The following is a 14,473-nucleotide window of genomic DNA, read 5'->3' on the forward strand; positions in this document are numbered from 1 at the left end:
TTTGTATATTAAAACATGATTTTAAATCAACACCACTCAGGAAAAAAATCTGGGAGTGTCAGTGTGAACTATTATCCTCAGCATTGAATGGCATAGGGGTAGGAACACTGTTTCTATTCATGACAACAGGTGGGGTGGGCCCTGTGAGATGCACACACACACCCTACCCACCACCCACCTTCAAGTTACAATGGCTAATGATGTTGTCATTTTCCCTCTCTTATTTCAGCCTAAACAAAAATACTGTGTCTTATAACAACTCACATCCAGAGAACACTCTGGTGTATGAGCTTTTTTATGTCTTTAATAAAACATTGATTTGTATTCTAAAAAGAAAGAGACAGAAAAGGTGAGGATTTGGGTGGATGAGTATGTATGGGGGCTCTGGGAGTAGTTGGGGGAGGGAAAGCGATATCCGTAATATATTGTATAAAAAACCTACTAGCAATGAACTTTTTAGAGCAACTGATGAAATTCTCAGAATTTCTTCACAATATTGGGCTTGTCTCCTCCATAAACAGCATCCCATGCCTACTGATGACATCCTGATTCCTGTATGTGTGTTCATTAAACCATGTGTGTTGCTTGTAGAGATATATATGTAGCCAAACATTTAAGCATGTGAAAGAATGTTTCCTTTTTATCAGCCTACACCCTGTTCTTGAGACAGGGTCCCCTGCACCTGACTGACAGGTGAACTTTGAGCTGTTGCTATGGTTACAAGCACAGTCTCCATCCTTCTCTATCTAGTTCTGGGAGGGATGATACATATTTGATGTTTCAAGACTTTTTTGTGAGTCATGACAACTGATTTTTATTTCTTTTATTTTCAATATTAAAATGTAATTATATCAGTTTTTCTCCCTCCATATTCTCTATATGTCCCCTCTGCTCTTTTTCAATTAATTGGTTTAGTATATGCATATTCATTAGCACATTGTGAAACAATCTACCATTAAGTTTAATAAAAAGTATTTTCAATTATTGCTGCTACATGCATATATATGTATATATTCATGTATATACTTGATTTCTTTTTGTAAAAAATATACAATGATTTGGAATAAAGCCAGTTCAGACATGTACTTTTGAGAATCCATTATCCTGGGGATACTGTACACAGTATGTTCCTTTAAGGTATTTTTGAAAATTTTCTGAAAAATCTCTCTCTCTCTCTCTCTCTCTCTCTCTCTCTCTCTCTCTCTCTCTCTCACACACACACACACACACACACACACACACACACACACACATAAAGTACCTGATATCACTATAAATTTCTATCTGCTAGGTTTCAAAATTCTCATTCATGATGGGGTGATGATTCACTTTCAACTCTTGTTGAATCCACTGTATGATGCACATTAGGTACTTTATTAAAATCATTTTTGCAATAAGGAAAATCAATGCATTTAATCACACATGAAGCCAATAATGATTTCTCATAGAAGAAGGTTGTATAGAAGTTCCAGAGTGACAACTATGAATACTTTATGTTTACTTGATTGAATCAACCTGAAATTTTTATTCCAATGATCAACAACAGCACATTATACCATGTTTCTGCATGTGGGATCATCGAGGCTCCCATTTAGGGCAAGCATCTGTGAGGTACAACAAAAAAAGGAGAAGTTAAAAAATATAATTGGATTTCCTTCTTATTTTCTGTACAGATTTAACACTGCTGAGATAAAAAATAAGACTGTTATTTGCCCTAATTTCAGGCCAGTTTACAGAAACTGACTTACCTTCTTCATAGATATTTTTAATATTTCTGATAGGGATTTCATAGTATTGTGTCAGGTTCACATAGTCTTTCCACATTTCTTCAGTGAGATTTGTTCCTGTTGCTGCATTTCATGGAGAAAAAGTTAGAAGGGATGTTCCTTATAATCACACCTAAGTGTCTGAATTAATCAAATTGTCATCAGTTGGGAAATCCTGCTATCTCGTCCCACCCTCCCTAATAATGATGCCTGTTAGACATATTATTCTGAAGTTCAGTCAAAAATTCTTCCTGCTGATAAATAAATGAATTTCCATCTTACTATATCTAAGATAATGATTTAAAGATCATGACTATTACCATTATTGTTAACATTATTATCCTGTACATTTCAACTTGTTTCACACAATTGGGATTATGTTTGAAAACACATGAGTGAACAACTTCCTATAGCAGTGCATCATGCAATGAAATGCAGGAACACAGCTATGTTGCAATTAATGATCAGAAAAGAAAAGTTCTGTTCCATATCAGATTTACATACCCAGTGCTGCGGTCATCCAGTGCAGGTTTCCAAAACTATTAATAAATTGGGCTTTGAATAGGATGGTTGTTTTTGAGACAAAATCTATAAAAACATAAAATCCACTTGGGCCTAGGAAGAAATAATTTTTTCTTCATGAGAACATGATGCAGATTCTCCTTTTTACTTATTTATTGTTTATTTTAAGATTCTAATATAATTACAACATTTTGCCACTTTCTTTTTTCAGTAGAATTGTAGTGAATACCCCTCTACAATCTCCTTCAAAAACATTCCTTTTTTAGTGATTATCGTTGCATGCCTGTATTCATTATATTATTATATGTTGCATATAAATTATATATTATATTATGTAAATAACAACAACTTATAAGATAAATGCTGTGGGATGTTCTATATGCTCTGAATGTGTTGCTCTGATTGGTTAATAAATAGAGTGCTGATTGGCCAATAGCCGGACAGGAATTATGGGCAGGACAAAGAGAGAGGAGAATTCTGGGAAGTGGAAAGCTGAGTCAAGAGAAGCTGCCAGCCGTCACCATGTGAAGTGAGATGTAAAGTACCAGTAAACCATGAGCCACATGGCAACTTATAGATTAATAGAAATGGCTTAATTTAAGATACAAGAACTAGATAGCAAGAAGCCTGAGCCATTAGGCCAAACAGTTCAAATAATATAAGCGTCTGTGTGTTTATTTGAGTCTGAGTGGCTGCCGGCCCAGGCGGGACTGGTGATAACTCCAGCTATAGGTAAATGTGATATATGTTTACCCATGAATATAACTCATTGAGTCCATATAATATTTCTTGTATATCTAATATTTATTTTAATTGTATTATTTTTAAGACAACATTGTCAAACAACTCTTTCCTAATAATCCTAGTATAATACTAAGACACCACAAAATATATTACCATGCTTGCATTAAATTATTGAGTTGGGGAAACATTCCCATGAGTTCTAATATAATATACAGTAGTCATGTACATGTCTGTACTTGACCAACTATAGAAAAAACTTTATTTAATTATTTTTGTTTGTTTATTTATTAATTTGTTTTTGTACCACACAGCATGATTCATACATTCTTTTTTTCCTTCATGGTCATGGGAGGCAGATAATGGAGATTTTACTCACGTCTGGGTAAGCCCCCAAAGACTGGAGGGTAGGAGTAGATGTGGGGGAAATGACGATTGGCATTGCGCAACACCCAGGTCCCGATGATGAACCCAGTCTTACTCATTTTGATGCAGTTTGAAGAGTCAGAAAATGCTGTAATATGAGACACAATGGACCAGTTATGTGCTAAAGATGCTCCTGATAAAGATCATATTGGTTACAGAAAATTTAAGTAACACCATTAATTTTTAATCAGAGATACTCACATAGCCTAAAGCAAAACTGAAATGAAGATTTGTCTGCCCAAACAGTGTGTAGCTGACACTTGCCATTTTTCCTAAACACAATATAATGAATAATAGCCACTCATTATTAATACAACCACTCATTTATTAATCCAGTTGTGTTTCTTTCTCAAGAATATTACTGAAAGTGAGACATGTTAGATGTAATGCCCCTTGCAATATATTCCATGGTTTGTAAATCTTTTCATTAGTAGTATTTTTGATTGGTGATTCATTTCAGGTACAGAAAGAATTTCAGTACCCAACAAGATGTGTGGAAGAAAATGGGCTTCAGATTCATAATCTATAGAGTTTACCATGTCACAAAAGCTATGCCAGGGACTCATTGATGAAATGGTAGGTATCTAATTATCAGGATGCTTTTCAAAAGGAAGAGTCATTTTCGTGGTGAGGTTATAAACACTTCTTTTTTGATATTTATTTTCTCAGATTTCCCTTTACTTATGTTCACATTCATCAATATTTCACTTTCAGCAAACATCAGTTTTATTCAAAAATGTATTTTTTACTCCCTGAGTTTGTATTTTCACTATTTTAATAGAAAAATTAAAACATCAGCAGCTGAGGGCTAAAGTTGAACATTTTTAGCACAGTGACCTTCAACTGCAGCTTTCCTTGAATTATTATTAGATCCATATTATCTTCCCATTTCAGAAATATATTGGCAATGCTTTGAGTCCCCTTTCAACAAACTGTTTCTTCTACCTGAGTTAAATTTTCTTACCTGACATAGAAAGTCATGCTCATGAGTGTGTAATTCTTAAAAAACTTCACATCACGAATCAACATCCTGAAATCACTATTTTCTTGAGTCACACTCACAATGTCAGCTGCTAGGTAGATGGTAGTAAAATTCCCTGAAAACTAAAAATTAATATGAATTTGATTCACCAGTCAGAGGGATCTGGGTTGAAGTTCCAGCACCACATGTTGGTACACAACCTCCTGTAACTTCATTTCTGAGGATATCATATGGCCTTTGTGGGTGCTTCATATACATAACGAAACACGTAAAGCAAACACACATACATAAAATGACAAAATATATTTGATAAAAATTTTAAATAAAAGGATGACTAGAAAAACTAACTAAATTATAGATTTTTCAACTAAAGAAATAGAACATTATTTTTTATATAGTGTTATAAAAATTTATCACATATGGAATGATTGTTCCTTCAAGAAAAATGTCTGACATATTATTTGAAAAGATAGACATATTTGCTTATTAATGTCATAATTTTATATAATACTAAATATGATTGAGGAAAAAAATAGAATAAAACTTTAGTGTAAAATATAGATTGTAGGTTCATATTACAAAGCAGCTTTAATGCACATAAATAATCCAAAGCAAAACATGATAAAATCTATGTGTAAATTCATCCAATGCATATTTGGATGATAAAACATCTTTGTGTCCAAAGGTATTAGAATTGACTTTCCAATGAGTAATCACTCTTATCCAAAGAGGAAGGAGTTAAAACTGTGCTTGTCCGGTGGTTTTACCTCTGATTTCTACATCTTTGCTGCAGCATTTGTGAACCATGGTATGGACACACACACACACACACACACACACACACACACACACACACACACACAAACTTCAAAAGATAATTCCTTTTATGGATACGTAAATGGATTATAATTCATATCAGTATTTTCTCACATGTTGACCATAGTAGGAAGGCTATAAAGAGAGATCCATTTGTCATGGACGTATTATACTGATTTAAATTTTCTATTATGTTCATCAAAATTCATCCCTGAATTCTTTTAGGACACTGAAATATTTTATGCAATCATATATTAAGGTTCAACTATGAACATAAGGTTAATGATGCTAAAGTGCATATGAAATTAAGAAAAAAAACATGGTATTTTTTAAAAAGTGAATATTTTTTACCCCCTATGCCAAATAAAAATGCAATTAGTCAATATAAGAAGCTCAAATGAGGTCATTGTAACCTTGAAAATAAAACAAAAATATTTAAGACATGAGACTATATTACAGTACAAAAGATTGCGCACCAATACTTTCATCAAATCACATTGATTGTCATGTCAAAAGTGGCAAATTCACCACAGCCACTTCTGACCCTGCATAATCCCATGAAAGCCCGTCCTTTTATTATTATTATTATTATTATTATTATTATTATTATTATTATTTATTTATTTATTTTACAATACTATTCAGTTCTACATAATAGCCACAGATTCCCTTGTTCTCTCCCTTCCTGCCCCCTCCCCTTCCCCGAAAGCCCATCCTTGTACCGGTAAGGGTTCCTCAGTAGCAGACACCAAACAGGCTAGAGCAGAAAGCAGAAGAACCTTCATCATTCTTCTGGAGCAGAAGACCAGAGTTTTTCAGCTGCCAGTGAAATGATGAACTGAAGACGCATGCACAGCATTTAGGTTTGCACAATGTGCGATGAGCCTGCTTTCACTGAACCTTTTCTTTAGTTGTTTGTTTTTAATTTTTCAGAACAGTCTGGTTGTCAGTATTTGAATATGTCTGGCATTGCTTCATTTAAACCCACAGGATGAGAATTCAGTAGAATGTAATGTTCCTGTGTATGTCAAAGAGAGCAATTCAGTAATGTTACACTCCAGTGAAATCTAATCCCATGATGACAAGTTGATGACATTTTATGCAGGAAAGAGCACAGTCGGCATGAAATGTCTCAAGAACGTTGACTGTTAGTACTTCCTGATTTATATACACTAAGATCTATGTGCTACATGTTTATTCTCATTTTAATATGAAAAACTATATGGATGTGTCTCACTAAAATTATTTTTCAAGTCCAATAAACTAATTTCTATTTTTTAAAAGATTAAATTGAATATCAGTAGCACAAATTCAGGCTAAAAATGAATCCAACAGATGAGTCTGTATTCATTTTCTTATGAGGACCAGAGCACTCAGATATGGAGACAAAATATTTAATTTTGCAGGAGGATAATTTCTCCTACTTTGTATATAAGTAATCCTCAGGCGCATGACTTTCAATCATTGAAAATGTCTGTGTGCATCCAATCTTGTTTTTCTCTAATCACCTTCCAAATAAATATTTTAAAAATATATCAGATCAAGAGCAACTTTTTGAAGATCTTATTATTAGTAAAATAAGCGACAGCTGAATAGTGGTTAAATGATGAAAATGTTTATGTTGAATTTCAAGTGTAACTCTGTGTATTGAAATACAAAAATTTAAACTTAGCCAAAAATCAGATGCATGTTTGTCTGAGATGCATTCTCATGCTGTGCTTGAAGCGACTTCACATGGGACGATTTAATGTGTTTTTTGCTCCTACTGGGCAACTGCATTTTAAAGCTTTTAAAATCATCAGTTAAGGACACGAATAAAATAATGAAATTTTCATGCTTAGTATTTGTTCTGGTGCCATACATTTTTTTCCTTTTTTAAGTTGATTACTTTCTATTAGTCATTAGTGTGCAAGCCATGATGCTCTTATTTCATACCAGTTAGTACTACACTATTGATTCCCTGCTTCAGGGTGCTCATGATTCTTTAAAGAAACTATAAATCATTCCTGATGTGCTTGCTCAATGTGTGCTTTAAGAACTGCCAGATATTATATTGTGAGGAAGACCTTGGGACTTTCTAGCATATTTTACAAAAAAGTCATGATAAAACATTTGCTTTTAATCCTAAAGCTATAGATATCACCAAAGAAGCAGATGATAAGAATCAAATCTTTAAAAGATCACTCACTCTCACTGCAAGGGGCTAAACAAGTTAGGGATAAAGATGTAGCTGAATCATTAGCAGACCTGGCAGAGATTAGTGATAGTGTCAGCTGGAGGAGGACAGTGATTGAAGGGGAGGCAGGTGAATTTGACAGTAGTGTCATGTGGTGATAATTTTTTGTGCTGTAACAAATAAAACTTATATGAAGATCAGAGAACAGAACAGTCATTAGATGAGATATAGAGACCACATGGTGGTGGCACACATGCCTTTAGTCCTGTCACTCGGGCGGCAGAGATTTGTATGGATCTCTGTGAGTTCAAGGCCACACTGGGTACAGAGGCACACCTAGTGGCACACTTGAGATCTCATGTCTTTGCTTGGGCAGGACACACGCCTTTAATCCCAGGAATTGATGGCAGAAAGCAGAAAGGTATAAAAGGCATGAAGACCAGGAACTAAAGGCTTTTTAGCAGCAGTTTAGCTGAGATCCATTCCGATGAGGACTCAGAGGTTTTTCAGTCTGAGGAAACAAGATCAGCTGAGGAGTTAGAAAGATGAGGTTGGCTGTGGCTTGTTCTGTTTTTCTGATATTTCAGTATTCACCCCAATACTTGGCTCTGGGTTTTCTACTAATGAGAACTTCTAATATTTGTGCTACATTGCTACCTAACTTTGTGATGGATTATAATTAGGAAAATAAAAGCAGTAAGTGTCAAGAGTGACTCAAGGTTCATTGCAATATTTTGTTGGGTATTTGCTAAGATAAGAATATCTAGAGGGTCATGCATTCTGGGGGAAAATACCCAGATCTGTTGGGGACAGACTATTTGAAATGTCTAACCAACTTGGAGACACATATGGAGTCAGTCAGAAAGAGAGGGGGGGGAAGAAATCTGACTGCTTCCTCACAGTTTTGCTGAGTCAGAATTGCTCCTGAGTTGAAGCATGTGGTCAGAGAAAGGAACTTGATACTTCATGTGCTCAAGCCCCCAACACTTTCCTGCACTCGACTTGGCAACTGTCAGGTGAGCTGCTGCCAAGTCTTGTCCAGATAATGAACTGTGACCATTGCAGGTCCACCTACTTCCTGCTTTGCTGCATGCAGAGATGTTGCCACCATATAGAAAGATAGACATCATGGAAAAGGAAGAACCTGGTCCAGACTTCTTGAATAGTGAAGAATTTGACATGGGAAATCTGTAAAAGACTAAACTAAATTGAGGTATGTCAGACAGCAAGAACACTGTCACTTGGAGAATGTTAGACTCAACAGTAGGCCAGGCTCTCTTGTCTTTGTAATATCTAGGAACATCTGTACTGGTTTCTAAAGTACAAATGGATTTTTTTTTCATGATACCATAACATCTTTTGACAAGTGATCAAAGGACACGTAATTGTTGCAAACTTGTATTGATTTTTTTGCCAAGCAATATTATCAGATTCTGATTCACTCTCACTATGATCACACAACAGTCATCTCCATTTTATACAAAAGACACAGGCTCAGAGAGCTCCAGAAATGTGGCCAATATTTTATATGTTGTAATGTTGAAGCAGACCTCCACAAAGGTCCATCTCTCTTGCTTGTTATCATGATAGTGTGCCTCCAATTACTGAGCAAGTTTCTACTTGATAAATAAGTGATTAATCAACCAATTTCCTGTTCTTTCTTATATGACCAACTTTGGTTTAATGTTAGTGCTTCCTAAATTCTGCTCATGAGAACTATATAACAATATTAAAATGTCTATAAAGGCCTAATATTGAAAAAATTGTACCTAACTTACAGAATATGACACTAAAGGGACATAAAAATAAAAGTTCTACTTTAAATACAGTGACAATCTACACTAAGAAAACATACATAATTCTTTTCTTTTATGATTTTAGGCACTTATTACTAATTTTCCAAATAATTAAGATTTTATAAAAACATAAGAGATTTCTGGATAAAATACTCAGAACTCTATATTACTATCAGACATGCATACTGGCTGTCTTCTGATTTAGTCTTCTTTGGATTCTTTCTTCTGCCCAAGATATTTCCCTCCAAAAAACCTTTTTATTTATTTCTGTTGAAATATATTTAATTTAATATCTGATACCAACTTATCATTATGTATTTTCAGTATATACTTAACTATATAGTAAAAAGTCATCATTACAATTACACTGTATAGATTTAATGTATACTTGATAATAGTAAATTGCTGATTCATTAGCATTTAAATAATGACCAAAATCACTATAGTTAATACTTGCAAGCATTTTATGTAACTCCAAAAAACACATCAGAACGTCCTTGTCCATAATGCTAAAAAAAAGTGCTTTTAGTTACTGTATTTGGTACCAATATAAACAGAATTATCAGCAAGAAGCAAAGTTTGGTGTGTCCAGAAAAAGGCGCCTTGCTTGGAACAAGAAGGCCGAAATCATGCATGACATAACTGTAGTTGTTACTCCTTTTCATTGCTTTTTCTTCAACCTCTAGACCAACATTATCCACTAGAACTTTATAGGGCCACACATTTAAACATTTCAGTGACCACATTAAAAAGTAAGTAAAATGAAACTTCCCTGTCATATCTAGGAGACAGTCTCACAGCTGACTTCCTGGTAGTCTGGATCTTACAATCCTGCATCACCCTCTTAGATGTTCCCTGAGCCTTAGATGCTGGGATTGTATCTAGAAGTATCCACTGGTTTGGACTGGGCAATTCATCTCTGAATTTTGACCAATTGTAATGATCTCTGTTTTTCTGTAATGAACTCTGCCTGCCAGAAAGAGAAGTGACTTTGAAGATGAATAAGAACTTCACTTATCTGTGTGTATAATGATAGGTGTAAAAGCATTTAGGTATCATAATGATTTATTTAAAATTTTATCTATTCCAGACACTGGCAAAAAAAAGTCTAGATACTCTGTTCTGAATTGCAATGGTGTTTCTCTAGCATAAAGTCATCTTTAGTTTGCATATTCAGTATGTAAGAAACACTGAATTGCTCATTCATATAGCATTCCACCAAAAGAAATTGAAGGCTCAAAAAGGAAGGAAGGAAGGAGGGAGGGAGGGAGGGAAGGAAGGAAGGAAAACAAAGTGATTTTAGTATTTCCAAATATGTCTTCATTAAAAGACACTTGTGTGGGTTTATTTAAAATATCCACTAAGAGCTGGGCGGTGGTGGCGCACGCCTTTAATCCCAGCACTCGGGAGGCAGAGGCAGGTGGATCTCTGTGAGTTCGAGGCCAGCCTCGGCTACCAAGTGAGCTCCAGGAAAGGCGCAAAGCTACGCAGAGAAACCCTGTCTCGAAAAACCAAAAAAAAAAAAAAAAAAAAAAAAAATCCACTAAGACACAGTTTCATAAACTGTCTGTTACAACTCTGCATGGAGCCGCATAACAATGCACATATAACAAAGACTTTGAAACAGTGAAATGTTTCTGAATATGCAACAACCAAAAACTAACTAAAAGTCGATTGTGTAGGACATCAGAGTTTTTTTCTGGCTAGTTTGTGCATTCTGGACCATGTGTTCCACTGTGGCCTTTGTTCTGACCACACACTGCAGTCTGCTCTCCATAGATGGGCCACCCATGCAGTGTCAGTACACACAGCACAAAATATCTTGGCTTATGTTAATATTATCATATTTATGAATTGCATTTTACCATACATAGTGCATTCTCTGCTATTAGAAAAATAATTGTTTAACATGGAAAACAAAAAATTTAACATTTCTCTGATGTTTAACAAATTAGTTTGTCTTTGAATTGTGCTGTGGTCAAATGCTTGTTTATTAACTAATTTTTCTGAGATCGAGTTTTACTTGAAAAATCATTCATTTAAGGTAGGGAAAGGATTGGATTTGTGAGGTGTTTGGCTACATATAATCAGTATAATTTTAAGAAATTCTCAAAGGACCTATAAAAAAAATCATCCAGTGAATTTTGGTTTAAGATTAGGACAGAATCTCTGGCAATTTCTGAAATAGCCCTAAGCTATCTTGCTACTTTATACTATCCAGGTATAATAAGTTGTTTTACTCAACACTGGTTATTGTACATTCATAATACCCATCAACTTTGGCAAATGCTGATGTGCTCTATGTCCTCCAGTATCATAAATTCAGCTAATTATTATAGGGCTTTTTTTTTTTAAGAATTATTCATTTTTATTTCATGTGACTGATTGTTTCACCTGCATGTATGTCTTTGCATCCAGTGTGTTCTTGGTGCTCACCAAGTCCATAGGATAATGTTGTGTCCTTTGTAAGTTGAACTGAACTTACAGAGGGTAATAAGCAACCATGTGGTTCCTGATAACCCAAGCTTGATCCTCCAAAGGAGCAGCAAGGGCTCTTAATCACTGAGTCATCTCTTCATCACTGTAATTTAATTCTTTACATAAATATTAGCAAGCACATTAATATTTTATTCAAATTTGTCATTAATATATAGTAAAATTCTATGTATATCAAATAGATTTTAAAAGTAACATTTATTTGCTTATCCCTTCAAACCTCATAGTTCTCCTAATCCTCCCATAGAATGGTAGGGTGTGTACTATTTTTACTTATCTGTAACAGAAGTATTGCTGCTTATTAACACAAACTAATACAAAACAATATGGAGGATATATACATCACATCTATTGAACAAAACAACCTATTTTATGAACTTTTGTTAAAAGTCTGTAATATTAACCAAAGACAATATGTTAGAGATGGAAAGTGGAGATAAGGAAAAGTTAATCAGTTACAAAGGTCATAGGATGATGAAGCTCATTTTGATTCTGTTAAAATTAAGGTCTCTCAGTAAGAACTAAAAAGTAACAGGTCATATTTTCCATTTCCTAGAAGTCAGACTATGGTGATATTTTATTTGTACTGAAATGTAATTTTAATTTTATGTTAATAAATAAGTGCCTGGGTCAGACTATTAGACATAGCAAAGCATGTGGTTAGAAAGCTAGGTAGATTCTGTGGTTCAGATACAGCATATTGAGACATATGCTTAAGACTGACGTACTACAGCAGTGAGAGCAGTCATGTGGGTTACAACAATAAAGCAAACAGAAAGATATAAACACAGACAAACAGAAGTAGCTCTCTCTCGGGAAGCTAGAGCACTGCAGGAGGTAAGATTTTATCTCTGAGCTCTGACTCTCGCTTTCTCTTTTACATTGGCTCTGTGTTTCTTATTTAAAGACATTGTTAATCTACATCAGACTGTGATTACAGCAAATGTTACAGTGTTGCATTGGTCAGTCTGCAAATTGACTCAAGTAATAAAGCAATCCTGACATTTCAGGATACAAGAAGCCAGATTTCTGAAAGTAAGTAGCTTGCACCATGGGCTGAAAGAGATCCTTGAATGGCTTCCTTGATCATATCTTCACACAATGATAGAACTTTGAGAGAGAAAACCAGAATGTTTTTTAACTCTTGTCTCGGGGTGGGGGTGGGATAATTTTAAATGGTTTCTGAATATGTAATTTATAAGATTATAAAAAAAAAAAACAGTTCAAACATATACACTGTACATCATCACCTAATAACTAGAGATGAACCACATGTTTCTATTCCGACTTTAAATATTCTAACACAATACAGGAAATGTCCCAACTTCTCCATGAGATCACAACATCTGAAAGACCGTCATTAAGAAAAAAAATGATCCCAGCACCTGGGAGATAGAGACAGGAGGATCTCTGTGAGATTAAAGCCAGTTTCATGTACAAAGTGAATCCTAGAACAGCCAGAACTACATATTGAAAGCCCATCTCAGAAACTCGAGACAGAAAAAGATGAATGAAAGGAAGGAGGGGGGAAAGAAAGAAGAAAGTGGTAGTTTAGAAAAACAGATCTTATAGTGTGTGCAGTCTGTATTCCAGTTCAAATGAAGAAAGAGAAGAGTCTCAAGAGGGGAGAGAACTTGTTCTTCTGGATGTCAGCAAGGAATGGCTGGCACAGGGGGAGATGTGAGGGAATCTGAGAACAGAAATGAGGATTCCTAAGGAGTTTCATCTCATAAATCTTACCAGCCTTTCCTGCAGGGTGATTGATTAGATTAGTGTCATGACACAATGGCCAGTCTATATTTCTTTGCAGATGATATTCTATTTTTATAGCATGGATTTAAGCATATTTCATCTTAAGACTGTAAAATTTTGCCTATTGCTTATGTCTGGGTTATTATGGTTGTAGTACTGTTTCAGAAGAGGTTGGAAAAGCACCAGTAACTATGATCGACATCATAAGATAGAGACAAATATTTGATATCAAATGTATGTCTCTGTCAAGGAATTCCACGGCTCTTCTTCAGAAATCAGCTGTTTTTTCCTGGAGAGCTTCTGGACCTCTACAGAAGATATTCGTTCCCTCATCTCTTTCACAAGATTCTGAACTTTTACCTATTCTTCTTCTCAGGCTTTTTTTTTCCATAGGCAACACTTCACCACACAAATCTACTTCTCACTCTACTTTGGCACCGGAGAAGCCTCCCTTGAAGGCTGGAAATGAAATATTTGCCATGAGCAGGATTGTGGCCTGTCTTCAGCATATGTGGTTGTTCTGTTTGACACAATATCTATATAAACAAAGCCAAATGTGCTATGATACATACGTTATAGAAGACATGGTTAATGCTTTCAAGTGAACACAAGAAAGCAGGGTGTGATGAGATTGTCCCATCAGAATGGTAGAAGATTAAAAGGCACAGGGGGAGATGTGAGTGAATCTGAGAACAGAAATGAGGATTCCTATTCCTATGAGGAAAATAATGGCAAAGAATGAAAAAAAAAAAAAAACCTTTAATTAACCCTCTTCTTCCCTATCTAATATGAACATTGGTTTTTGTGCATAAATCTTGCCTAGATAATACATCTCCCCCCACTTTGCCTGTATCCCCAAAATTGCCAGACATACCCTAGGCTGTTACACAGGATATATGTTCATTGCCAATATCATCAATGTCTCCTGTGCATATTCAGAGAAGAGTTAATAAATAAGGTTAATAAATAAGACCTGCCTGAAGACCAGAGGTCATAGACA

At 35.0% G+C, this 14,473-nt stretch overlaps 1 protein-coding gene across 1 annotated transcript in view; it reads right to left on the reverse strand.

The window, feature by feature from the left end:
* Window positions 1-1,575: 1,575 nt before the first annotated feature.
* LOC114686565 (probasin-like) overlaps window positions 1,576-14,473 on the reverse strand; it is a 63,850-nt gene continuing 50,952 nt past the window's right edge. The window contains exons 2-6 of the mRNA XM_028861230.1: window positions 4,420-4,559; window positions 3,657-3,727; window positions 3,409-3,543; window positions 1,749-1,850; window positions 1,576-1,604 (exon numbers count right to left, since the gene is read on the reverse strand). Coding sequence (XP_028717063.1) covers window positions 1,576-1,604; window positions 1,749-1,850; window positions 3,409-3,543; window positions 3,657-3,727; window positions 4,420-4,559 — 477 coding nt within the window. The remainder of the gene's footprint in view (window positions 1,605-1,748; window positions 1,851-3,408; window positions 3,544-3,656; window positions 3,728-4,419; window positions 4,560-14,473) is intronic.

The sequence above is a fragment of the Peromyscus leucopus genome, chromosome 3 (assembly GCF_004664715.2).
Source record: "Peromyscus leucopus breed LL Stock chromosome 3, UCI_PerLeu_2.1, whole genome shotgun sequence".
NCBI lineage: Eukaryota > Metazoa > Chordata > Mammalia > Rodentia > Cricetidae > Peromyscus > Peromyscus leucopus.